Source organism: Bufo gargarizans, chromosome 4, assembly GCF_014858855.1.
Source record: "Bufo gargarizans isolate SCDJY-AF-19 chromosome 4, ASM1485885v1, whole genome shotgun sequence".
Classification (NCBI taxonomy): domain Eukaryota; kingdom Metazoa; phylum Chordata; class Amphibia; order Anura; family Bufonidae; genus Bufo; species Bufo gargarizans.
This window is the reverse complement of record NC_058083.1, coordinates 233,406,517-233,434,067: the sequence shown is the minus strand read 5'-3', so window position 1 is coordinate 233,434,067 and position 27,551 is coordinate 233,406,517. Positions and strand designations below refer to the sequence as shown.

The following is a 27,551-nucleotide window of genomic DNA, read 5'->3' as shown; positions in this document are numbered from 1 at the left end:
AAGTTATTTAGTGCCCGTCAAAGCACATTTTTTGTTCTGGGTTGAAGTACAATTCCCAATTTAGCAATTTCATAATTTAGTGGTTCCTGCTATATCAGAGCTATTTGAAATCTATCCCAAAAAGGGTATATAATATTGAAGGTGCACATAGGGTCATTCAGAATAACTTCACACACACCCGCTACTGTGTATTTCCAAGTCTAATTCTGTCACTAAATCCATACCGGTGACCCAGCGCCTAAATACTAGGCCTCAAATTTAATTCCCTCTAAATCTCTCGTTACCCACCGCTGTACTGTTGTTGCTGGGCAAGATATTTAGTGTCCGTCAAAGCACATTTTTTGTTCTGGGTTGAAGTACAATTCCCAATTTAGCAATTTCATAATTTAGTGGTTTCTGCTATATCAGAGCTATTTGAAATCTATCCCTAAAAGGGTATATAATATTGAAGGTGCACATAGGGTCATTCAGAATAACTTCACACACACCCGCTACTGTGTATTTCCAAGTCTAATTCTGTCACTAAATCCATACCGGTGACCCAGCGCCTAAATACTAGGCCTCAAATTTAATTCCCTCTAAATCTCTCGTTACCCACCGTTGTACTGTTGTTGCTGGGCAAGATATTTAGTGTCCGTCAAAGCACATTTTTTGTTCTGGGTTGAAGTACAATTCCCAATTTAGCAATTTCATAATTTAGTGGTTTCTGCTATATCAGAGCTATTTGAAATCTATCCCTAAAAGGGTATATAATATTCAAGGTGCACATTGGGTCATTCAGAATAACTTCACACACACACGCTTCTGTGCATTTCCAAGTCTAATTCTGTCACTAAATCCATACCGGTCACCCAGCGCCTAAATACTAGGCCTCAAATTTATATCCCGCTGAATTTGAATACAATACATTGGGCCAAATAATATATTTGTTGTTGTGGTGAACCATAACAATGAGAAAAACATCTAGTAAGGGACGCGGACGTGGACATGGTCGTGGTGGTGTTAGTGGACCCTCTGGTGCTGGGAGAGGACGTGGCCGTTCTGCCACATCCACACGTCCTAGTGTACCAACTACCTCAGGTCCCAGTAGCCGCCAGAATTTACAGCGATATATGGTGGGGCCCAATGCCGTTCTAAGGATGGTAAGGCCTGAGCAGGTACAGGCATTAGTCAATTGGGTGGCCGACAGTGGATCCAGCACGTTCACATTATCTCCCACCCAGTCTTCTGCAGAAAGCGCACAGATGGCGCCTGAAAACCAACCCCATCAGTCTGTCACATCACCCCCATGCATACCAGGGAAACTGTCTCAGCCTCAAGTTATGCAGCAGTCTCTTATGCTGTTTGAAGACTCCGCTGGCAGGGTTTCCCAAGGGCATCCACCTAGCCCTTCCCCAGCGGTGAAAGACATAGAATGCACTGACGCACAACCACTTATGTTTCCTGATGATGAGGACATGGGAATACCACCTCAGCATGTCTCTGATGATGACGAAACACAGGTGCCAACTGCTGCGTCTTTCTGCAGTGTGCAGACTGAACAGGAGGTCAGGGATCAAGACTGGGTGGAAGACGATGCAGGGGACGATGAGGTCCTAGACCCCACATGGAATGAAGGTCGTGCCACTGACTTTCACAGTTCGGAGGAAGAGGCAGTGGTGAGACCGAGCCAACAGCGTAGCAAAAGAGGGAGCAGTGGGCAAAAGCAGAACACCCGCCGCCAAGAGACTCCGCCTGCTACTGACCGCCGCCATCTGGGACCGAGCACCCCAAAGGCAGCTTCAAGGAGTTCCCTGGCATGGCACTTCTTCAAACAATGTGCTGACGACAAGACCCGAGTGGTTTGCACGCTGTGCCATCAGAGCCTGAAGCGAGGCATTAACGTTCTGAACCTGAGCACAACCTGCATGACCAGGCACCTGCATGCAAAGCATGAACTGCAGTGGAGTAAACACCTTAAAACCAAGGAAGTCACTCAGGCTCCCCCTGCTACCTCTTCTGCTGCTGCCGCCTCGGCCTATTCTGCTGCTGCCGCCTCGGCCTCTTCCTCCGCCTCTGGAGGAACGTTGGCACCTGCCGCCCAGCAAACAGGGGATGTACCACCAACACCACCACCACCACCTCCGTCACCAAGCGTCTCAACCATGTCACACGCCAGCGTTCAGCTCTCCATCTCACAAACATTTGATAGAAAGCGTAAATTCCCACCTAGCCACCCTCGATCCCTGGCCCTGAATGCCAGCATTTCTAAACTACTGGCCTATGAAATGCTGTCATTTAGGCTGGTGGACACAGACAGCTTCAAACAGCTCATGTCGCTTGCTGTCCCACAGTATGTTGTTCCCAGCCGGCACTACTTCTCCAAGAGAGCCGTGCCTTCCCTGCACAACCAAGTATCCGATAAAATCAAGTGTGCACTGCGCAACGCCATCTGTAGCAAGGTCCACCTAACCACAGATACGTGGACCAGTAAGCACGGCCAGGGACGCTATATCTCCCTAACTGCACACTGGGTAAATGTAGTGGCAGCTGGGCCCCAGGCGGAGAGCTGTTTGGCGCACGTCCTTCCGCCGCCAAGGATCGCAGGGCAACATTCTTTGCCTCCTGTTGCCACCTCCTCCTTCTCGGCTTCCTCCTCCTCTTCTTCCACCTGCTCATCCAGTCAGCCACACACCTTCACCACCAACTTCAGCACAGCCCGGGGTAAACGTCAGCAGGCCATTCTGAAACTCATATGTTTGGGGGACAGGCCCCACACCGCACAGGAGTTGTGGCGGGGTATAGAACAACAGACCGACGAGTGGTTGCTGCCGGTGAGCCTCAAGCCCGGCCTGGTGGTGTGTGATAATGGGCGAAATCTCGTTGCAGCTCTGGGACTAGCCAATTTGACGCACATCCCTTGCTTGGCGCATGTGCTGAATTTGGTGGTGCAGAAGTTCATTCACAACTACCCCGACATGTCAGAGCTGCTGCATAAAGTGCGGGCCGTCTGTTCGCGCTTCCGGCGTTCACATCCTGCTGCTGCTCGCCTGTCTGCGCTACAGCGTAACTTCGGCCTTCCCGCTCACCGCCTCATATGCGACGTGCCCACCAGGTGGAACTCCACCTTGCACATGCTGGACAGACTGTGCGAGCAGCAGCAGGCCATAGTGGAGTTTCAGCTGCAGCACGCACGGGTCAGTCGCACTACAGAACAGCACCACTTCACCACCAATGACTGGGCCTCCATGCGAGACCTGTGTGCCCTGTTGCGCTGTTTCGAGTACTCCACCAACATGGCCAGTGGCGATGACACCGTTATCAGCGTTACAATACCACTTCTATGTCTCCTTGAGAAAACACTTAGGGCGATGATGGAAGAGGAGGTGGCCCAGGAGGAGGAGGAGGAGGAGGAGGAAGAGGGGTCATTTTTAGCACTTTCAGGCCAGTCTCTTCGAAGTGACTCAGAGGGAGGTTTTTGGCAACAGCAGAGGCCAGGTACAAATGTGGCCAGCCAGGGCCCACTACTGGAGGACGAGGAGGACGAGGATGAGGAGGAGGTGGAGGAGGATGAGGATGAAGCATGGTCACAGCGGGGTGGCACCCAACGCAGCTCGGGTCCATCACTGGTGCGTGGCTGGGGGGAAAGGCAGGACGATGACGATACGCCTCCCACAGAGGACAGCTTGTCCTTATCCCTGGGCAGCCTGGCACACATGAGCGACTACATGCTGCAGTGCCTGCGCAACGACAGCAGAGTTGCCCACATTTTAACCTGTGCGGACTACTGGGTTGCCACCCTGCTGGATCCACGCTACAAAGACAATGTGCCCACCTTACTTCCTGCACTGGAGCGTGATAGGAAGATGCGCGAGTACAAGCGCACGTTGGTAGACACGCTACTGAGAGCATTCCCAAATGTCACAGGGGAACAAGTGGAAGCCCAAGGCCAAGGCAGAGGAGGAGCAAGAGGTCGCCAAGGCAGCTGTGTCACGGCCAGCTCCTCTGAGGGCAGGGTTAGCATGGCAGAGATGTGGAAAACTTTTGTCAACACGCCACAGCTAACTGCACCACCACCTGATACGCAACGTGTTAGCAGGAGGCAACATTTCACTAACATGGTGGAACAGTACGTGTGCACACCCCTCCACGTACTGACTGATGGTTCGGCCCCATTCAACTTCTGGGTCTCTAAATTGTCCACGTGGCCAGAGCTAGCCTTTTATGCCTTGGAGGTGCTGGCCTGCCCGGCAGCCAGCGTTTTGTCTGAACGTGTATTCAGCACGGCAGGGGGCGTCATTACAGACAAACGCAGCCGCCTGTCTACAGCCAATGTGGACAAGCTGACGTTCATAAAAATGAACCAGGCATGGATCCCACAGGACCTGTCCGTCCCTTGTCCAGATTAGACATTAACTACCTCCCCATAACCATATATTATTGGACTCCAGGGCACTTCCTCATTCAATCCTATTTTTATTTTCATTTTACCATTATATTGCGAGGCTACCCAAAGTTGAATGAACCTCTCCTCTGCCTGTGTGCTAGGCCTAAATATATGCCAATGGACTGTTGCAGTGGTGGGTGACGTGAAGCCTGATTCTCTGCTATGATATGAAGACTGATTCTCTGCTGACATGAAGCCAGATTGTCTGTTACGGGACCTTTCTCCTCTGCCTGGGTTCTGGGCCTAAATTTATGAAAATTGACTCTTACAGTGGTGGGTGACGTGAAGCCTGATTCTCTGCTATGATATGAAGACTGATTCTCTGCTGACATGAAGCCAGATTCTCTGTTACGGGACCTCTCTCCTCTGCCTGGGTGCTGGGCCTAAATTTATGACAATGGACTGTTGCAGTGGTGGCTGACGTGAAGCCTGATTCTCTGCTATGACATGCAGACTGATTCTCTGCTGTCATGAAGCCAGATTGTCTGTTACGGGACCTCTCTGCTCTGCCTGTGTGCTAGGCCTAAATATATGCCAATGGACTGTTGCAGTGGTGGCTGACGTGAAGCCTCATTCTCTGCTATGACATGCAGACTGATTCTCTGCTGTCATGAAGCCAGATTGTCTGTTACGGGACCTCTCTGCTCTGCCTGTGTGCTAGGCCTAAATATATGCCAATGGACTGTTGCAGTGGTGGGTGACGTGAAGCCTCATTCTCTGCTATGACATGCAGACTGATTCTCTGCTGACATGAAGCCAGATTGTCTGTTACGGGACCTCTCTGCTCTGCCTGTGTGCTAGGCCTAAATATATGCCAATGGACTGTTGCAGTGGTGGGTGACGTGAAGCCTCATTCTCTGCTATGACATGCAGACTGATTCTCTGCTGACATGAAGCCAGATTGTCTGTTACGGGACCTCTCTGCTCTGCCTGTGTGCTAGGCCTAAATATATGCCAATGGACTGTTGCAGTGGTGGGTGACGTGAAGCCTCATTCTCTGCTATGACATGCAGACTGATTCTCTGCTGACATGAAGCCAGATTGTCTGTTACGGGACCTCTCTGCTCTGCCTGTGTGCTAGGCCTAAATATATGCCAATGGACTGTTGCAGTGGTGGGTGACGTGAAGCCTCATTCTCTGCTATGACATGCAGACTGATTCTCTGCTGACATGAAGCCAGATTGTCTGTTACGGGACCTCTCTGCTCTGCCTGTGTGCTAGGCCTAAATATATGCCAATGGACTGTTGCAGTGGTGGGTGACGTGAAGCCTCATTCTCTGCTATGACATGCAGACTGATTCTCTGCTGACATGAAGCCAGATCCTCTGTTACGGGAGCTCTCTCCTCTGCCTGGGTGCTGGGCCTAAATTTATGACAATTGACTGTTGCAGTGGTGGGTGACGTGAAGCCTGATTCTCTGCTATGATATGAAGACTGATTCTCTGCTGACATGAAGCCAGATTGTCTGTTACGGGACCTTTCTCCTCTGCCTGGGTTCTGGGCCTAAATTTATGAAAATTGACTCTTACAGTGGTGGGTGACGTGAAGCCTGATTCTCTGCTATGATATGAAGACTGATTCTCTGCTGACATGAAGCCAGATTCTCTGTTACGGGACCTCTCTCCTCTGCCTGGGTGCTGGGTAGTGTTGAGCGCGAATATTCGAAAAGCAAATTTTTTTCGCGAATATCGCAACTTCGCGATTTCGCGAATATTTCGAATATAGTGCTATATATTCGTAAAAACGAATATTCGTTTTTTGTTTCCCCCCCCCCCCCACAAAATTACAGTACACATATAATTGATTGTTTCCCAAAGGTCCAACAGCTCAGATCTTACTCACATTGCCTAGAAAGTGATTGAGGCGCGAATCTTCGTAAGGCGATTTTATTAGCGCACATGCGAATATCGGCACGTCCCAGAACAGAGGCAAAGGGCTTTGCATTCATACATTAGTGAATTGAGTTGCGAATCTTCGTAAGGCGATTTTATTAGCGCACATGCGAATATCTACACTTGTCCCAGAACAGAGGCAAAGGGCTTTGCATTCATACATTAGTGATTGAATTGAGCTGCGAATCTTCGTAAGGCGATTTTATTAACGCAAATGCAAATATCTACACTTGTCCCCAGAACAGAGAGGCAAAGGCCTGTGCATTCATATAGTATAGCACCATATTCGCGAATACGTAGAACTTCGTAAAAGTCGATTTACGAATATTCGTATTTTTTATTTTACTTTCCACCTTACAGATTACATTGATCTGTACTCTGTCAACTACTGTCATCACCCCCCACTGTATCTCGATTGATTCCCAAAAGTCTCACATTCCCTAGAAAGTGATTGAGGTGCGAATCTTCGTAAGGCGATTTTATTAGCGCACATGCGAATATCTACACTTGTCCCAGAACAGAGGCAAAGGGCATTGCATTCATACATTAGTGATTGAATTGAGTTGCGAATCTTCGTAAGGCGATTTCATTAGCGCACATGTGAATTTTGCATAGCATATGTATTATGCGATAATTCGAATTATCGCATATGCGAAATAATAACGAATTTGAATAATCGCGAATATTTTACGAATATTCTTTCGAATATTCACAAAATTTCGCGAATTCGAATATGGGACATGCCGCTCAACACTAGTGCTGGGCCTAAATTTATGACAATGGACTGTTGCAGTGGTGGGTGACGTGAAGCCTGATTCTCTGCTATGACATGCAGACTGATTCTCTGCTGACATGAAGCCAGATTGTCTGTTACGGGACCTCTCTCCTCTGCCTGGGTGCTGGGCCTAAATATATGCCAATGGACTGTTGCAGTGGTGGCTGACGTGAAGCCTCATTCTCTGCTATGACATGCAGACTAATTCTCTGCTGACATGAAGACAGATTCTCTGTTACGGGACCTCTCTCCTCTGCCTGGGTGCCGGGGCCTAAATATCTGAGAATGGACTGTTCCAGTGGTGGCTGACGTGAAGCCTCATTCTCTGCTATGACATGCAGACTAATTCTCTGCTGACATGAAGACAGATTCTCTGTTACGGGACCTCCCTCCTCTGCCTGGGTGCTGGGCCTAAATATATGCCAATGGACTGTTGCAGTGGTGGCTGACGTGAAGCCTCATTCTCTGCTATGACATGCAGACTAATTCTCTGCTGACATGAAGACAGATTCTCTGTTACGGGACCTCCCTCCTCTGCCTGGGTGCTGGGCCTAAATATATGCCAATGGACTGTTGCAGTGGTGGCTGACGTGAAGCCTCATTCTCTGCTATGACATGCAGACTGATTCTCTGCTGACATGAAGCCAGATTCTCTGTTACGGGACCTCTCTCCTCTGCCTGTGTGTGTGCTGGGCCTAAATATATGCCAATGGACTGTTGCAGTGGTGGCTGACGTGAAGCCTCATTCTCTGCTATGACATGCAGACTGATTCTCTGCTGACATGAAGCCAGATTCTCTGTTACGGGACCTCTCTCCTCTGCCTGTGTGTGTGCTGGGCCTAAATATATGCCAATGGACTGTTGCAGTGGTGGCTGACGTGAAGCCTCATTCTCTGCTATGACATGCAGACTAATTCTCTGCTGACATGAAGACAGATTCTCTGTTACGGGACCTCCCTCCTCTGCCTGGGTGCTGGGCCTAAATATATGCCAATGGACTGTTGCAGTGGTGGCTGACGTGAAGCCTCATTCTCTGCTATGACATGCAGACTGATTCTCTGCTGACATGAAGCCAGATTCTCTGTTACGGGACCTCTCTCCTCTGCCTGTGTGTGTGCTGGGCCTAAATATATGCCAATGGACTGTTGCAGTGGTGGCTGACGTGAAGCCTCATTCTCTGCTATGACATGCAGACTGATTCTCTGCTGACATGAAGCCAGATTCTCTGTTACGGGACCTCTCTCCTCTGCCTGTGTGTGTGCTGGGCCTAAATATATGCCAATGGACTGTTGCAGTGGTGGCTGACGTGAAGCCTCATTCTCTGCTATGACATGCAGACTAATTCTCTGCTGACATGAAGACAGATTCTCTGTTACGGGACCTCCCTCCTCTGCCTGGGTGCTGGGCCTAAATATATGCCAATGGACTGTTGCAGTGGTGGCTGACGTGAAGCCTCATTCTCTGCTATGACATGCAGACTAATTCTCTGCTGACATGAAGACAGATTCTCTGTTACGGGACCTCTCTCCTCTGCCTGGGTGCCGGGGCCTAAATATCTGAGAATGGACTGTTCCAGTGGTGGGTGACGGGAAGCCAGATTCTCTGCTATGGAACCTCTCTCCAATTGATTTTGGTTAATTTTTATTTATTTAATTTTTATTTTAATTCATTTCCCTATCCACATTTGTTTGCAGGGGATTTACCTACATGTTGCTGCCTTTTGCAGCCCTCTAGCTCTTTCCTGGGCTGTTTTACAGCCTTTTTAGTGCCGAAAAGTTCGGGTCCCCATTGACTTCAATGGGGTTCGGGTTCGGGACGAAGTTCGGATCGGGTTCGGATCCCGAACCCGAACATTTCCGGGATGTTCGGCCGAACTTCTCGAACCCGAACATCCAGGTGTTCGCTCAACTCTACTAGTGAGCTGACGCCCTAAAACATTATATGTACTGTAGGGAAATCACTGAAGGTATATTGGCAATTGATCCTTGCTAATGTATATAATGTACCACTGAGGGCAAGGACCTAAAACTTAACTTTTATTTATAATCGCATTAAAATAAAATTACAACTTGGATAAAGCATTCTAATTGGTGCGTAGAAAGCTATCAACGGTAAACGAGGGGCGGTAAAAGGCTGAGAAACTGGGAGACAGGGAATAACTATCCCTAAACTTTCCCTCCCCAGCTGCTCAGCCCAGAGATACACCTTAATGGTAGGTGTACTCTGTCCGCGTACCTAAGACTGAACTCTCCTTGAAAAGACCCTATTACTAGATGTATACGAATTTCACAGGTTCCAACGTGTTTCCCCCTCTTAATGCAACAGAGGGTTCATCAGGGGACAATACCTAAATGGGTCGATACAGAAAAAGTGGGTGGCCTCTTAATGGACTAACAGTGCATTGATATAGGGGCAAAACGCACAAAAATGGAACCAGTAGTACACACATATACTACTAAGATACATAGTTTATAGCAACACAATTCGGCAGAGTTGTAACCAACAGATAGAAACAACATTAGTCACAGTCACTTAGCATTCATACTATGCAACAGTGCAGGAACTAATATTACATGCACCATACATTCATAAAATGCTGAGTTTGAAACAGAGGGGTTATAAACAAACCAATCAATGAGACCATAATCACAATTGCTTGACAGTCATACTGTGACACAATGCATGGGCTGATATTACAGTACCTGCATCACTGCATCCTGTGTTGTTTACATTAGATACCAAATGGGATCATACATACCAAGCAGCTGGAGGTGCGAGTAGACTTAATACAAACTCTCAATCTGCCAACTGTGTGACCAGAGTTGTGTTCCTGGGGCCAGATGATAGCTCCATTATACCTGGGAAGTGTCTGATTTAAAAAGGGGGGCAAGGAGGGTGTGGGCTTCACATGCAATCTCCTGATTTGCTAGCTACCTGATCACTCAAGCCATCTGCTACAAGATAGGCAGGGTGAGTAATGAGAAACACACCCACAGTCTCCAACATGCCTCCAAACAATATGCGTTGCAAGCCTCCTTCTCATGTGGAGAAAAAAAAAACAACACAAACGGGGGAATTGGAGAAAATCAGCACTCTAGTGCAGTTATATAGTTATTAAGCCTCCCCCTTTATTACACACGAGAGAACCGCAACATCATGTTCATGTTGATATTAGCCTAAAGTACACTTCCCAGGGAAATGACACCAAAATATATTGCAGATTTATAATAAATGGATATCAGAGGTGGTCAAAATAAAGAGCCACCATAGCAATAAAGACTATTAATGCTTCTCGCGTAGATACATGGATTCCTATACTATTGGAGGTGTACTAAAAGTTAAGTTTTAGGTCCTTGCCCTCAGTGATACATTATATGTAGGGGCCTGCTGCTGAGCAGACCCTCTAAAACATTAGGGGCGAGGGGTTGCTGCTGAGCTGACCCTATAAAACATTAGGGGCAATGGCCTGCTGCTGAATTGACCCTCTAAAGCATTACGGGGCAGCTGGTCCAGGCGGACCAGGAGGTACCTGAGCGAGGTACCAGAGGTGCAGATATTGTTAGCAGCTTGTAACCAGGAGCAACAGTGCAGGGCCAGAGGATGAGGCAGAGGCAAATTCAAACAGGTGACAGGTCAGGGCAGGCAGCACAGGTACAGGTAAGGCAATCCGGATCAGCAACAGGAGAGTCAAGGCAGGCAGGTAGGGATCAAACGGGTAGCGGAGTCCAAGAAAACAAGCATGAGTCAGGAACACAGGAACACAAGCAGATATCAGGAACAGGACACAAGGACCTTGACACTGAGGCTTCTAGGAAGGGGGCTGAACCACTGATATATATGAGCAGGAGGGCTAAGATTGGTCAGCGAGGTCACATGATCCAATCCATAAAGCACAGGAAGTGGCACGCAGGAAACAAGCAGCAAGCATGCTTTGGCCAAGGCTGAAAGGAAACACTAAGCAGGGGAACAGCCGTGCACAGCAGCTGCTGTTACATTGGGGTGATATACTGATATACTGTACATTAATAAATACTGAGTGGTTTAGCTTTAAATTCTGCATAGAACTCCCTGAAAATGGCTGTCAGCCTGACTGAGTTACACAGTGAAGAAGTCTCACCAAACTCTCCCTAACACTAAACTAGCTGTAGCTTTTGTTTAAAGATTATTTATTTTCTCTCTGTCAGACATCCTATCATAGCAATGTATAACTCCAAAAAACTCATGGGAATTTATATAGTGCTTATGACATCTGTCAGTATTAGGCATTAGCAAAGCAAGCTTCGGATCCTAAATCCGAAGTCGCTACATTCAAAACTTTGGTTTATTGTTAATTACGGAGATCCATCTCTGTACAGGATTAAAATGTATGGCCTCCGTGGAGGTGAAGTCAGTTATTCCAGAAGTCTTGCAAGACTTCGGTGAATAGTTTCAGGATATGATTTTTGACTTTGGATCTAGGATCTGAAGCTTGCTTAGCTCATCCCTAGTCAGTATTGTTCCTCCTTATTGGCCAAGGCTGAGTGCAAGGCATTACAGGCTAGCCCACTGGCCAGGGTGCCACCTGAGATCACGTGCTATTCTTTCTTCATCCTGTTGTGCTGTTTTCTCATTTGTAAAATGGCAGATGTCAATTTGCCCATTTGGCCGAAATGAATTGCAAAAGTTTCAGATTCACCAGTATCTGAATTTTTGGGGAAATTCTAAACAAATTCAATTTATTTAGAATTGATTCACTCTAATTACACGTTTTTTTTTTTTTTATCATAACATAGCCCACTTTTAAATGTAGCTAAAGTTTTCAGATGCTGTTTAAATGCCATTGCTTGTGTGACGTAAAACATTTCATTACCAATCATACTGGCACTCACCTTTTGATCCAGAAGTAATGTATTTGTAGGAATTGCAGCAAAAGCTTTATAACTTGACTTGATTTTGTATAACTACAATGCACAAAAACAGTAGATTATTTTTTATAGACAGAGTATGGAAAAAAATTATATATATATATATACAGACGTGGACAAAATTGTTGGTACCCTTTGGTCAATGAAAGAAAAAGTCACAATGGTCACAGAAATAACTTTAATCTGACAAAAGTAATAATAAATTAAAATTCTATAAATGTTAACCAATGAAAGTCAGACATTGTTTTTCAACCATGCTTCAACAGAATTATGTAAAAAAATAAACTCATGAAACAGGCATGGACAAAAATGATGGTACCCCTAGAAAACACAGAACATAATGTGACCAAAGGGACATGTTAATTCAAGGTGTGTCCACTAATTAGCATCACAGGTGTCTACAACCTTGTAATCAGCCATTGGGCCTATATATATGGCTCCAGGTAATCACTGTGTTGTTTGGTGATATGGTGTGTACCACACTCGACATGGACCAGAGGAAGCAAAGGAAAGAGCTGTCTCAAGAGATCAGAAAGAAAATTATAGACAAGCATGTTAAAGGTAAAGGCTATAAGACCATCTCCAAGCAACTAGATGTTCCTGTGAGTACAGTTGCACATATTATTCATAAGTTTAAGATCCATGGGACTGTAGCCAACCTCCCTGGACGTGGCCGCAGGAGGAAAATTGATGACAAATCTAAGAGACGGATAATCCGAATGGTAACAAAAGAGCCTAGAAAGACTTCTAAAGAGATTCAAGGTGAACTTCATGCTCAAGGAACATCAGTGTCAGATCGCACCATCCGTCGTTGTTTGAGCCAAAGTGGACTACATGGGAGACGACCAAGGAGGACACCATTGTTGAAAACGAATCATAAAAAAGCAAGACTGGAATATGCCAAACTACATGTTGACAAGCCACAAAGCTTCTGGGAGAATGTCCTGTGGACAGATGAGACAAAAATCGAAGTTTTTGCCAAGGCACATCAGCTGTATGTTCACAGACGAAAAAATGAAGCATATCAAGAAAAGAACACTGTCCCTACTGTGAAACATGGAGGAGGCTCTGTTATGTTCTGGGGCTGCTTTGCTGCGTCTGGCACAGGGTGTCTTGAATCTGTGCAGGGTACAATGAAATCTCAAGACTATCAAGGAATTCTAGAGAGAAATGTACTAGCCAGTGTCAGAAAGCTTGGTCTCAGTCGCAGGTCATGGGTCTTGCAACAGGACAATGACCCAAAACACACCGCTAAAAACACCCAAGAATGGCTAAGAGGAAAAAATTGGACTATTCTAAAGTGGCCTTCTATGAGCCCTGACCTCAATCCTATTGAGCATCTTTGGAAGGAGCTGAAACATGCAGTCTGGAAAAGGCACCCTTCAAACCGGACACAACTGGAGCAGTTTGCTCATGAGGAGTGGGCCAAAATACCTGCTGAGAGGTGCAGATGTCTCATTGACAGTTACAGGAAGCGTTTGATTGCAGTGATTGCCTCAAAAGGTTGCGCAACAAAATATTAAGTTAGGGGTACCATCATTTTTGTCCATGCCTGTTTCATGAGTTTATTTTTTTACATAATTCTGTTGAAGCATGGTTGAAAAACAATGTCTGACTTTCATTGGTTAACATTTATAGAATTTTAATTTATTATTACTTTTGTCAGATTAAAGTTATTTCTGTGACCATTGTGACTTTTTCTTTCATTGACCAAAGGGTACCAACAATTTTGTCCACGTCTGTATATATATATAACAATGCCTGTTGGGCTCTACTTTAACATAACATTCAGTGTAGAGAGAAATTAAGCCTTGTATAGAATAAAACTAATCCAAAACTACAAAATAACAGTCCTATATTCTATTTTATGGAAATAATGTATACATTTCAACATCCTTCCAACAGGATGGACAAGATTTGCAATCACTTTTCATAGTGTAATGGGGTTCTCCGGGAATTAAGAAAATGAAAATACTGAAATATTACTTATAGTTCAGTATTTCAGTATACAGTATATGATCATGATTCCTGACAAGCAGAGCAGAGAGGAGGATGAGGCAGCTCTTTAGCTCAGTGTTGTGAAGTAAATTGTCCTCCTGTGTGATTAGGACAGGTTTTATGTGCACTAATAGGACAGCGGCCATTTTATTTCCCCCTGATGATTGCTCTCTAGACAAAATGAGCCATTATAATTAATGAAAGGTGTTTGTGAATATATTTATTATAAAATAATATTTAAGTATTTACATTTTCTTAATTCCCGAAGAACCCCTTTAAGAGGTTTTTGAATCACAATCCAAAACTTACAATGTTCACCAATAATAGACTGTCACTATAAAAATGCAGTGTAAATCACAGGCAGTATGTTATAGAGAAGGAGGAGCTGAGCAGAATGACATATAGTTTTATGGGAAAATATTCAGTATAAATTGCCATTTATTGATTTAAATCTCGGCTCTTTCTGAGATTAGCTGCCTAAGTGAGCTCAGAATGAGCAAAGGTTTAAAAGTATAAATTACATTTTTTATTGAATAATTTCCCATAAAACTTGCCATTTGACAGCTAATGCAGCTGGAAGTTTCATTATGATGTCTTATTAGGATGTTACACTTTATAAACCTCTTATAAAATCTCATTCTCATGGTGTCTACCTTTGCTTGCAAATAGTACTACATAAATGTCAGTTAAAACTCCAATCTATTATTACTCCTGATTATTATTGCAATAAAATTTACTTGACTAAGATAATTAAGTCTAGTTCTTTTTACCCTAATTTTAAATACATTTTTCACACATTAAAGAGGACTTGTCACCTCTCTTGCCATGTCTGTTTTAGTAACTACTTGTATTCTCAGTGAAAAAACAAGCCTGCTTTGTGCTGTTCCTCTGTTATTCCTTCTGGAAATGTATGTATAAATTGACAACTAGGTGCAACCCTAGTCAAAGGGGTGTGTCCCTACACAGATACTGTCAGCATTGATTTGAGTATATCAGAGTGAGTAAGGACATACTTGAATTTGGAAACATTTGTCAATTTATCCATTTCTAGAGTGAATGGGTGCCTTCACATGTGGCAGATTTTGTGGCAGAAATTTCCACGACAAAAAGTCAATTCCGTTCAATTAAATGGGGCAGCAAGCGCATGGATTTCTGCAAGCTCCATTAAGGTGAACTGATTTTCAGTCGCAGAATTCTCTGCCACAAAATCTGCCGCGTGTGAAGGCATCCTTGAAAAAGGAAAGGTAAAAAAAAGGTGGTCAAGAGATGTTATTTCATAAAAAATATCAGCATTTTCAATATTAGTCATGTCACAAAAGCTTATAGGTCCTAAGTGACCACCCATACGTCTTTTTACGGTGGTCACTAAGCGGCCTTGGACTGGGCTGCCGTTTTTTACGGCAGCCTAGTCTAAGCGTTGCATGGGTCCCCTGTGCAGCAGGGAGCAGGGGCCCAGCTCTCACATGAAAGCCGTGGCCCTGCTTTAACAGCCTGGACCCGCAGGAGTGCTGACCCGGGCTGTTTAACACTTTATATGCCACGGTCAATGGTGCCCGCTGCATGTAAAGTGCTGACAGAGGGAGCGGACTCCCTCTGTCTCCCATCGGCACCCCCCAAATGCGATCGTTGGGTGCCAATGTGTGTGAAGGCTAGGCTGGGGTCTCGTGTAGGCCCCAGACCAGCTTTTAGTAATTTCTAGCAGGCTGCGCCTCTCTGGCACAGTCTGCTGGTCAATGTCAGAATAGCACTGATATTAAAATGCAATGCACTATAGGGTTAATGCTTTGCATTTTAAAATCAATCAGCATGTTGTCTGTTATAGTCCTCTTGTGGGACTATTAAGTGGCAAAAAAAACACGTATTTAATTTAAAAAATCCCATTAAAAAATGATGCTTTTCAATGAAAAAAAAAACTCCCCCATATGTTTAGTAATGTCATGTCACGACCCAGACTACATAAATATCATGTAAATTATCCCCTATGGTGAACACAGAGAAAAATAAAATAAAAACAAAGACAGAGTTGCTAATTTATTAATTTATTATTTATAACAAACTATCCAAAAGCGCAATTTACTCCAAAATGATAACAATGAAAAATACAAGTTGTCCCGCAAAAATCAAGCCCTCACACAACTCCATAAAAATAAAAATAAAAAAAGTTATGGGTCTTGGGATGCGGCAATGCAAAAAAAAAAAAGTCTTTCAAAAATAGGGTTTTATTGCAAAAAAAAAAAACTATATGTATTTGGTATCACTGTAATCGTAATGACCCAGAGAATAAAGATATTATGTTATTAATACAGAAAAATTAACACCATAAAGCAGTATTGCTGTTTTTCCCATATCCCTTCCAGAAGGAGTTAATAAAAGTTAATCAGAAAGCTATATGTACCTGAAAATGGCGCCATTAGAAACTACAACTTGTCCCACAAAAAACAAGCCCTCATAAAGCTATATAGACAGAAAAATAAAAAAAGTTATAGCTCTTGGAACGCGACGATAAAAAAGGAAGAAAAACGCTTTGGTCAATAAGGCCCAAAACAGGCTTGTCACTAAGGGGTTAAATAGTATGCTTAGAGATTTTTCTTGACTGGCAGGACCTACATGTAACAATATTTTTTACAAATATTAGTTCCATTAGCTCATGGCTGTTCACTCTACATTACATTTACCACCCCTTGATATGTAATTTGGAGTACCTAACTGTGCTACTACTAGTTAACTAGCTACTAGTTAATTCCTAGATATCAATGCAGAGTCCTGCCTGAAGGCACTCTTACCATCTGTGAGTTACTGAATCTGATTCGATTCCTTCCACTGGTAAGTGTGCGTCCAGGTGCTTTACAGGGTGCAGCTGAGACAAGAAACGACATCAATATCTAGGAATTCATGGCTGGTAGTAGTACAATTAGGTGCTCTATGTGTAATAACCAAGACAGGAACCCAGAAGAAAGGCTAATTTCAGTGCCTTGTGATCTAATAATAGAGGCAGGCAAAGTGCACTTGGACATACAGGATAGAATGTGCAACCAATATTTATGCATATGAACTGATTCAGTCGCACAATAGCCAAAGAAAACATCCTGACATACAACAGTCAAGAATACACATGAATTATTGCAGATTGGCTATAGATAAATATGATAACTCTGAACCAGAAATAAATAGGCAGATGAGCACACTGCAGGTGCTCTGCTGCTAATCAGTTATTGCAGCTAACATAACATCCATTCTATTACAGAAATACATCTGTTATTCATTAAGCAATGAGAACTGAGAACTGCTACTGTAATACAATACAATACATTAAAAACTAAGGGGGTCATTTATCAACCAATCAGATTCCTCCTTTTGTTTTCCAAAGCAGCTGTCTAAAATGAAATGTGGAATCTGATTGGTTGCTATGGGCAAAGTATTGAAAAGTATATCAAGAAGTGGCAATTTAGACAAAACAGCCATCAGCTAAAGGAACTGATATGCAGTATCTATACCCTAAAACTTGTGTAAAAGGTCACTTTGGAGTTTCAATCTTTCTACAAAAGCATATACCTTCCAAGTGTTGGTGCCATATATATACAGATCAGTTGTAATGCCTGTAGGTAGGGACAGACAAGGACAGTGAGCCCTAACCTAGAACCCAGCCTGCTTTCCTTTACCTACTTGCAGTACAAGCCCCTAGTGATGAGAGGCAGGGGCAATATTTGAATTTGCAATATTTAGCTAATATTTTGTAGAATATTTGACTGATATTCTCAAATTCAAATATTCGTTATATTCTATATTCTTTTTTTTTTTTACTCGAAAATCGGCAAGGTAATGATCACGTAATATCACGTAAAATGTAGGCACCACAGCTGTATTAAACCACATGACCCCATGCTGTGAGTGAACAGAGGTGGCAGACAGCCATTTCAGCAGGAGTTCCCTCCTTCTCCCTCTCCAGCTAGCGGCAGCCAGGCCGTATCCACAGACAGTACGGTGTCTCTTACATCGTCATCATCCCTTTCCACTTCTCCCGCTCAGACTCCTCCTCCTCATCTTCTCCATCGTCAGCCATTTATAACAGAATCAGCAGGTTGCAACAGAGATACAGAGAGACTGGAAGAGTCACAGAAAGGGATAGAAGTGGACATCCTTTGGCCACATCCCACACTGATGACTGCTTCATTGTGAACAATGCCCTGTGGAACCGGATGATGAATCCCACACAACTCAAGCAACATTTATAGGAGGTGAGAGGCAACCAAATGACACGTCAGACCATTCAAAACCATTTACATAAGCATGGTCTGTATGCTAGATGACCTGCAAGGGCACCTGATCACAGCCGTCATCGTCTTGCATGGGCCAGGGAGCATCTACGCTGGACGAGGGACCACGGGGCCTCAGTGCTGTTCACTGATTCACGTTGAGCAGAAATGATGGCTGCCAATGATGTTGGAGACGTCAAAGAGAGCCCTAGAGATTAGTTGTGTAGAGGCTTGCAACTCTGTACCCCAGAACCTCAAAGACCTAAGGGCCGCCCTTCAAGAGAAGTAGGATGTCATGCCTTAGCAGACAATAAGTCGACTTATGAACAGCATGAGACATTGTTGTCAAGCTGTAATTGATGCTCAAGGCCACATGACAAGGGATTGAGGCATTGACATTTTTTGTGGGGGTTTACCCACCACTGTTAGTGGCTTTTGTTTCAATAAATTGGTAGAGATGAGGAAATCACCATTGCATGCATCTACATAAATGCCCTACTTCTATTATATAATATCACAGTAGTGTGAACTTTTACGTTTTCCATACATTTCACCCAAAAGTAGTATATATATATATATATATATATATATATATATATATATACAGTGGATATAAAAAGTCTATACACCCCTGTTAAAATGTCAGGTTTCTGTGCTGTAAAAAATGAGACAAAGATAAATAAATTCAGAACTTTTTCCACCTTTAATGTGACCTATAAACTGTACCACTCAATTGAAAAGCAAACTGAAATCTTCTAGGTGGAGGGAGGAAAACAAAAAATAAATAAAATAATGTAGTTGCATAAGTGTGCACACCCTGTTATAACTGGGGATGTAGCTGTGTTCAGAATTAAGCAATCACATTCAAAATCATGTTAAATAGGAGTCAGCATACACCTGCCATTACTTAAAGTGCCTCTAATTAACCCCAATTACAGTTCAGCTGCTCTAGTTGGTCTTTACTGAAATGTTCCTAGTCGCATCCCACAGCAAAAGCCACGGTCCACAGAGAGCTTCCAAAGCATTAGAGGGATCTCACTGTTAAAGCTATCAGTCAGGAGAAGGGTACAAAATAATTTCCAAGGCATTAGATATACCATGGAACACAGTGAAGACAGTCATCATCAAGTGGAGAAAATATGGCACAACAGTGACATTACCAAGAACTGGACGTCCCTCCAAAATTGATGAAAAGATGAGAAGAAAACTGGTCTGGGAGGCTGTCAAGAGGCCTTTATCAACATTAAAGTAGCTGCAGGAATATCTGGCAAATACTGGCTGTGTGGTACATGTGACAACAATCTCCCGTATTCTTCATATGTCTGGGCTATGGGGTAGAGTGGCAAGACGAAAGCCTTTTCCTATGAAGAAAAACATCCAAGCCGGGCTACATTTTGCAAAAACACATCTGAAGTCTCCCAAAACCATGTGGGAAAAGGTGTTATGGTCTGATGAAACCAAGGTTAAACTTTTTGGCCATAATTCCAAAAGATATGTTTGGCCCAAAAACAACACTGCACATCACCAAAAGAACACCATATCCACAGTGAAGCATGGTGGTGGCAGCATCATGCTTTGGGGCTGTTTTTCTTCAGCTGGAATTGGGGCCTTAGTTAAGCTAGAGGGAATTATGAACAGTTCCAAATACCATTCAATATTGGCACAAAACCTTCAGGCTTCTGCTAGAAAGCTGAACATGAAGAGGAACTTCATCTTTCAGCATGACAACGACCCAAAGCATACATCCAAGGAATGGCTTCACCAGAAGAAGATTAACGTTTTGGAATGGCCCAGCCAGAGCCCAGACCTGAATCCGATTGAAAATCTGTGGGGTGATCTGAAGAGGGCTGTGCACAGGAGATGCCCTCGCAGACAGATTTGTAGTGTTTTTGCAAAGAAGAGTGGCCAAATCTTGCCAAGTCAAAATGTGCCATGCTGATAGACTCATACCCAAAAAGACTGAGTGCTGTAATAAAATCAAAAGGTGCTTCAACAAAGTATTAGTTTAAGGGTGTGCACACTTATGCAACCATAATGTTTTATTTTTATATTTTTTCTTCTCTCTACCTAAAAGATTTTAGTTTGTTTTTCAATTGAGTTGTACAGTTTATAGGTAACATTAAAGGTGTAAAAAGTTCTGAAATGATTTATCTTTGTCTCATTTTTTTACATCACAGAAACCTGACATTTTTAGGGGTGTGTAGACATTTTATATCCACTGTATATATAGACAACCCCTTTAAGATATAAAAAGTAATGTATAAATTTGCCTAATATTTCCAAAAATACAGAGGCAGATGTTATATTAATGATGCCTCAGATTATTCTAGATTTCTGACACTAGGCTTCTCAATTATACTTTGTTTATTAGCTTTGTCAAATTCAGTTATTTCTGTATAATATTGGACCACATGCAGCCTCAAATTGTCACACATCTATAAAACGGATAATGCAGATATTATAAAGTTAATTTGAAGACAGCAGAAGCTGTTTCATTATTTTTATTTCTCTTGATAATATTGTGTGCATTCTTGGAATCTCAGTTGAATATCTGCTGACCAACTAATATTATATTTCAGCATTAACCTTTTTTCCTCATTTCTTCTCATCCCTTTGCTTTGTTGGAATTGTAGTTAGGGGAGTTAGTGCTTATCCTGCTGTTTGTCTGTGTACTCTGTTATATTATTTCTAATGCAATAAAAAGAACATCAAGAAAGGAAAAGGAAAAGGAAAAGGAAAAAATAAATAGAGTATCCTTGATTTCTTAAAAAGGGTTTTGCCACTTTTTTTTTTGTGGTCGTGGGGGGTTCGGGGAGGTTGGAAAACTCCCCTCTTGGCCAGATTTTCAAAAGGGAATCAAACTTGCCTGCTATCCACCATTAGGCCCCAGATCCTTCACTCCCCAACCTTGGCTACTTCACTCGAGTCCCCCATTGCCAACATCTTCTTTGACACTGTTGCAGATCCACTTTCATCAGGTCAATTGCTCACAAGGTCATAAGGTAACAGCTCACTTCTTCAGCCAGTGACTGTCTGCAGCAATGTTGTTATGGACAGTGGTTGTGGAACCACTATGCCAACCAATGAATTTGGATTAGGGCCAAACCTAAGGGTGTTATGCTAGCAGTTCCCTGTTTTTCATACTTTAACCCATATACAGGAATTTGGTCTTTGCTGCAGGAAATGCAACAGGCTGCTACCTCTTGAACTAGTTTCTGTGTGGTTGACCTTTGACCTACAGGCGTCAGAGATACCAGTGCAAAGGGCTCAGGCAAACTCATGGTAGTAACGGAGTTCCTGTGACTCCATTAAACAGGCCAAATGTCAAGAAAGGAAGCACAGGGTCAGAACGGTGAACAGGCATGGGTCAGGTTAGGCAACATAAGGTAAGAGTCTGGAAATCAGGTAGAAGTCGGTACAAGCAGATTACAGCACGTTTGCAGGATCTAGGAAGCTAGTGAAACCTATTTATCAAGCAAAGGGTGTGGAAAGCAGCTATATATATATATATATATATATATATCAGAGCTGATTAGCACATTAGTCAAGCAGCTACACACAGAGCAAATGGGGAATTAACCCTTGCAGTAATGCAGGGCGAGGTAAGGTTCAATAAATGGTATTCCTTATACATTCACAGAAAACCTACACCCGGAACAGCTGCCTGAAGGCTGGAACAGCAACAGACACAGGTTGGATGGAGTGGCACCTGTGTCCACCTGGGGAGCGTGGGACAGTCATGCCCACAAACTACCATTGTAACAGATGTTAAAGCAGATGTTGACAGTGGGGGACCAGAGGGGATGAAGGAGAAGGGAGAAGGTAAGTATGCTTCTCTTTTGCAGGTCTGGGTGGGGCTTTTTTTCTTTTTGCTCTCAGACATCCCCTTTTATACTGCACTTTCATTCCATCTTCAGATTACTTTTCTTTGTAAAGAGGTTATGCGCAAATTATTTAAAATTCTCACAAGCAACCTGCTCTAGAATTTGAGGAGGCTTGTTTGCCTCTATTTGCAGAACTGCTTAGGATGTGAGGGGGTGAAGCTTCACAACACCACTCTACAATAGATGGTAATGATGCAATCCTGCATATTTCATGCCATCATGGCTGAGCAGCCTGACAGGAAAACTCACCAATATGTATATGCAAGTGCCAGGTTTTAGTGCTGGCCCACCCCCTTAAACTCCCTAGGCAACTCGGCAAGTGGAGGCAACTAGCCCTTCTCACAGAACCCCTGTAAAAAGAATCTGTAAGCTCCATAACACCCCCAAACTACAGTAGGCAGTGTATAGTGTAAGTGATACTGATTAATGGGTCCACAGCGTTGGAACAAAAGTGAGTATGAAGATAAAAATTTCATAACCAGACTCAGCACCACTTACACTATACATCGCCTACTATAATTTGCGGGTGCTTCTGTGTTGACAGATTCCCTTTAAGAACCTTTAAAAAATACACTTGACACCATACATTTTAATCTATCTTCATTACCACTTAATAAAGTAGCTGACTGTGAAAGAGAACATTTTGCCCTGATTTGCAGAAATAATTTTATTTTGGTGTGATATTAGTAAAATGTACTGATACAGTGTGTAGCTTAATCATGCACGCAAGATATTAATGAATCTATACCTTTTTATTTTCAAGGTCAGAAATCAGAGACAATGAACTTCCTGATGGCAGGTCACATGATCTTGACAGAGTTGACTTTGGCTGTGCCATAATGTTAGTAGATATTGAGCAAAGTGGTGTATTCTTTCTTGATAATTCTTCTGAACTAAAAGCCTGACATGAGTAATTTGGGTGTAATAATTGGCATGTGTCCTGATCTGTCGCCATATTTTTATTGCAAAGTAGGGCTGCATGAGCGTAAAGGCCATGATTTTTTTCAATATCTATAGAGGAACTAGTCATTGCATTGAGTGGATATGAAGTCTTACTCGAAAAAGTAGGAGTTGCTCTAAAATGAATCCTGGGTGATGTATATTTTTTCAAATGAGGCATTTCCCTTTTCTTTTCATCAGGTAACTGACACAGTGATTTGTTAATGTGTAAAGGAGGAGGAAACAATGTAACTCTTTTGGATTTACCAGGAACAGAATATTTTTTCAGGCATGTAGGTGGCAATCTGCTTATTGGAGGTTTATCATTTATGGATAAAATATGCTCTCTGCTAAAGCTGGGTGGTGTAATTGACCTAATAAGCAGTTGAGAAGATGGTGATACAGATCCTTTTGGAGAAAGTAGTGCACTTGTAGATGACTTAAAATGTATTGAGTCTGGGGAAAGTGCCCTATTTGGACTTTGGTGGAATGAAAATTCACCATGTAATATATCTGACTCTGATACTGATGACATCAATTCAGCTTTTCTTTGAAAGTAGGGCATTTTGGACTCTCTTGGATAGTTAAGTGAAACACAGGATATTGCTTTCCTATGAGCATGTGGTATCATGGAGGACTTCTGAAAATAAGAATTTGTAAGAGAAATTGTTTTAGCTTCAGACTGATATTGGTGGTAAGGAGATATTGTTCTTTTAAAACATGACCTTTTCGATTTTAGTAAGGAAGTTAAAAATGAAAGCCGTGATGATACTGCTGTAGTAGCATCTGGCTTTGGTACTGGAGATATATTTTCATTCATACTATATATTGTTGAAGAAGAGCCAAAGTGAGGAGAGCTCAATGGACTGGGGCTACGGCAAAGTGGATATCTTATAACCTGTATAGGAAGAGGTGACAATACATTGGGCCTTCCGCTCGTAGAGATATTTGAAGCTTTGTGTTCTGACATTTCTAAATCAGTTGGAGAATACAGGGATCTTCTTGTATATGAACTGACTGGAAATTCTGTACCTAAAATATGAAGTGATTTAGTCTTTTGTGATAATAAAGGTAGATGAAATGTATCTTTAACTGCTGTATTAGGTTTATATACATTTGTAGGGACAGAATTAGTGGTTTGTCTTCTATATACTTGTGTATTATCTGGGTATGAGGAGTATGAAAATTGAGTAGAACAGGAGTCTAGGACAACCGAAGGCACAGGATATATTTTCTAAAGATAAAAATAGAGAATTAAAACAATTGTTTAAAAATAAGAAAGAATTATTCATTGTTATTCATACATTGTTAAATCTTAATAAAAATAAATTATTTCATAAAACGAATAATAGTGACAACATAATTTTTAGATGGCGATACACCTTAGCTAACTGTCAGATAAACACTTAGGCAGCCTCATACACATTTCTTGGTTGACTGCTTTCTGCCAGAAATAATCAAATCTGATCTTATCTCTATTGTCATTTTTACTCTTCTAGTAATATGTGGAAATTAAAATTATTATAGTGCAGCACTGTTGTTTAACTCTCTATTTTAGATGTGTAAAACAATGATGTGCTCAGAGTCAAACTGGCCCACCAGTGTACCAAGGGGCCCAGGCTCTAGTACCATATTGGACCCAAAGAATGCTTGGGTTTTATTTAACATTTATTTCAGTTGGAATATCTTCATGTAACAAATGTGTTCCAGACATTTCTGTCATTGAAAATGCACACATACATCTGAATAGGGTTGGTTCTGTAGCATGGGCTTGGATTCAGATATACATATATATGGGAAAACCCCATATTGTTTTCAGGTCTAACATTCTGCACAGATTAATTTCTCAATATATTTTTATTGCACTCAGAGCTAATTTTTTTTCTTAAACAAAGCTCTAAATCACAACAGTGACAACAGTAATATCTATTTTCTCTTCCACGCAATTTCATTAACAATCACTACTTTGTGCTTTACAGTAATGTATGGCATTACTGTGATACATTTCTCTTAATTTATATTCTTTAATAATGTATTGTACGCTAATTTATTTCTGAACGTTTACCACAAGCATCAATGAAAGCAGTATTGGACGTTATCATTTGGAAAACATACCGGTATACAAATAACCAATTATACTGTTTAAGTAGTGGCTTTAGGGAACAATGTGCACATAGCAGCATGTTTACTCCATGTGTTACTCCTGAGTTTGCCTGTTCATTATACTTTTTTTTATTTTTTTTACACTTAAATGAAAACTGGAAATGATACATATATGAAGAATCAGATATTAAATTAGTCTGCATGGTCTCATAATTGTAGTTATTATTGTATCCAAAATCACAGCCATGAATATTGCTAGACATAAAAAAAGAGTATCAACAATTTTTATACATACAATGATCTGCTATAAATTTGAATTTATGTAGCTGTATTGTAGCAAACTGTTTCTCACCTTCAATCCTTAAGTAATCCCAACAGGTCATAATTTTAGAAAGAATGGGGAAAACCTGGGGTAATTCTTGATGTAGTGACAATAATTATTGCTTGTGTGGTTATAAGAGTTCTTAAAAGCATAACCTTTTGTTAGTTGTTGAGGACTGAAGTGGAAAGACACAATAGTTAAATCCTTTGTTGGCTACAAGCACACAAAACAAGCAGCACAAAGCCATGGCCTTTCCTGACTTCAGACTGATGGTTCTCATTTATACTTTATTGGAGCAAACTACATGGTATATTGGAAAAAATACTTAATTCCCATACTAATGGGAACCTGACTCTTTTCAATGAGGACAGGAAATTATGCTGTTGGCTGCTTGTTTTATATAAAGTAAATTTTACCTTTTGATTCTGTTTTCAAACATAGTACAGGAACAGCACGAATATATTCTATATTTGGTAGAAAGGGTGTTTAATATACCTTTGTCCCTAGATCGCCCACATCACAGCAGTTCTCTTGTAAGCTGTGGTCATATAATTCTTTAACCTTTACTTCTACTTTTGGCTGCCAAGATCGTTGTGGTGTCTCTCTGAATTTATGTTTACTTTCCTCGAAGGGCAGAGTCTGATACTCTTTGGTAATTATTTCATCTTCATCATCATCCATCACGACAACAAATTCAGCAATGAATAGATCTTTATGGTTTATGTTCTCTGGGTTATTTGTATCAGATTTTGTTTGCATTAAACTATCTTGAGATGTTGCTTTGCCTGCTGTGTTCAACATACTTTGAGGTGATTCATGCATTTTTCTCTCTGTCAATTTTTCAGGTTTGTCTTCAGGCTAAGGAGAAATACATAGTCAATGAAACAATACTTTTCATATATAGTCAATGAAACAATATCGTTTCGTACAAGCAATTAAAGTAGATTTTAGCATATTCTCATGATTATACAATACATAATGATTACATTGTGTAAGTTTTGCTGCACAATTGTTAATGTATGCCATTGAAAATAGTAACAATTAATTGTATAATAGTTTAAGGTAGATGTTTCGAATTGAATTGCACAATAGATGTTTTCCTTGATATTTTCTGTGTAGGGACATAACAAGTACTATTGGATCTCACAGCAAAACGGTTCCCCACCATATCCAACTTCAGCAGTGATTTCAGAAAAAATGCATAATTGCAGTCTCACAAGTAGAGAGCTAATGCCAACAGTTATGCCACAATAAAGGAAGAATGTTAACAGTGATTGTCACAAGTAGAGTTGAGCGAACACCTGGATGTTCGGGTTCGAGAAGTTCGGCCGAACATCCCGGAAATGTTCGGGTTCGGGATCCGAACCCGATCCGAACTTCGTCCCGAACCCGAACCCCATTGAAGTCAATGGGGACCCGAACTTTTCGGCACTAAAAAGGCTGTAAAACAGCCCAGGAAAGAGCTAGAGGGCTGCAAAAGGCAGCAACATGTAGGTAAATCCCCTGCAAACAAATGTGGATAGGGAAATGAATAAAAATAAAAATTAAATAAATAAAAATTAACCAAAATCAATTGGAGAGAGGTTCCATAGCAGAGAATCTGGCTTCCCGTCACCCACCACTGGAACAGTCCATTCTCAGATATTTAGGCCCCGGCACCCAGGCAGAGGAGAGAGGTCCCGTAACAGAGAATCTGTCTTCATGTCAGCAGAGAATTAGTCTGCATGTCATAGCAGAGAATGAGGCTTCACGTCAGCCACCACTGCAACAGTCCATTGGCATATATTTAGGCCCAGCACCCAGGCAGAGGAGAGAGGTCCCGTAACAGACAATCTGGCTTCATGTCAGCAGAGAATCAGTCTGCATGTCATAGCAGAGAATCAGGCTTCACGTCACCCACCACTGCAACAGTCCATTGTCATAAATTTAGGCCCAGCACTAGTGTTGAGCGGCATGTCCCATATTCGAATTCGCGAAATTTTGTGAATATTCGAAAGAATATTCGTAAAATATTCGCGATTATTCAAATTCGTTATTATTTCGCATATGCGATAA

The 27,551-nt window shown here is 42.3% G+C and overlaps 1 protein-coding gene across 6 annotated transcripts in view; it reads right to left on the bottom strand.

The window, feature by feature from the left end:
- The window catches only part of LOC122935654 (muscular LMNA interacting protein), a 322,247-nt gene that overhangs the window by 40,219 nt on the left and 254,477 nt on the right, over window positions 1-27,551 (bottom strand). For 5 of the 6 annotated variants that reach the window (XM_044291458.1, XM_044291461.1, XM_044291460.1 and 2 more), the window contains 3 exons: window positions 25,992-26,354; window positions 22,881-24,305; window positions 11,962-12,033 (listed from right to left, as the gene is read on the bottom strand). In XM_044291458.1, coding sequence (XP_044147393.1) covers window positions 11,962-12,033; window positions 22,881-24,305; window positions 25,992-26,354 — 1,860 coding nt within the window. The remainder of the gene's footprint in view (window positions 1-11,961; window positions 12,034-22,880; window positions 24,306-25,991; window positions 26,355-27,551) is intronic. The other variant, XM_044291464.1, reaches the window with a different exon arrangement.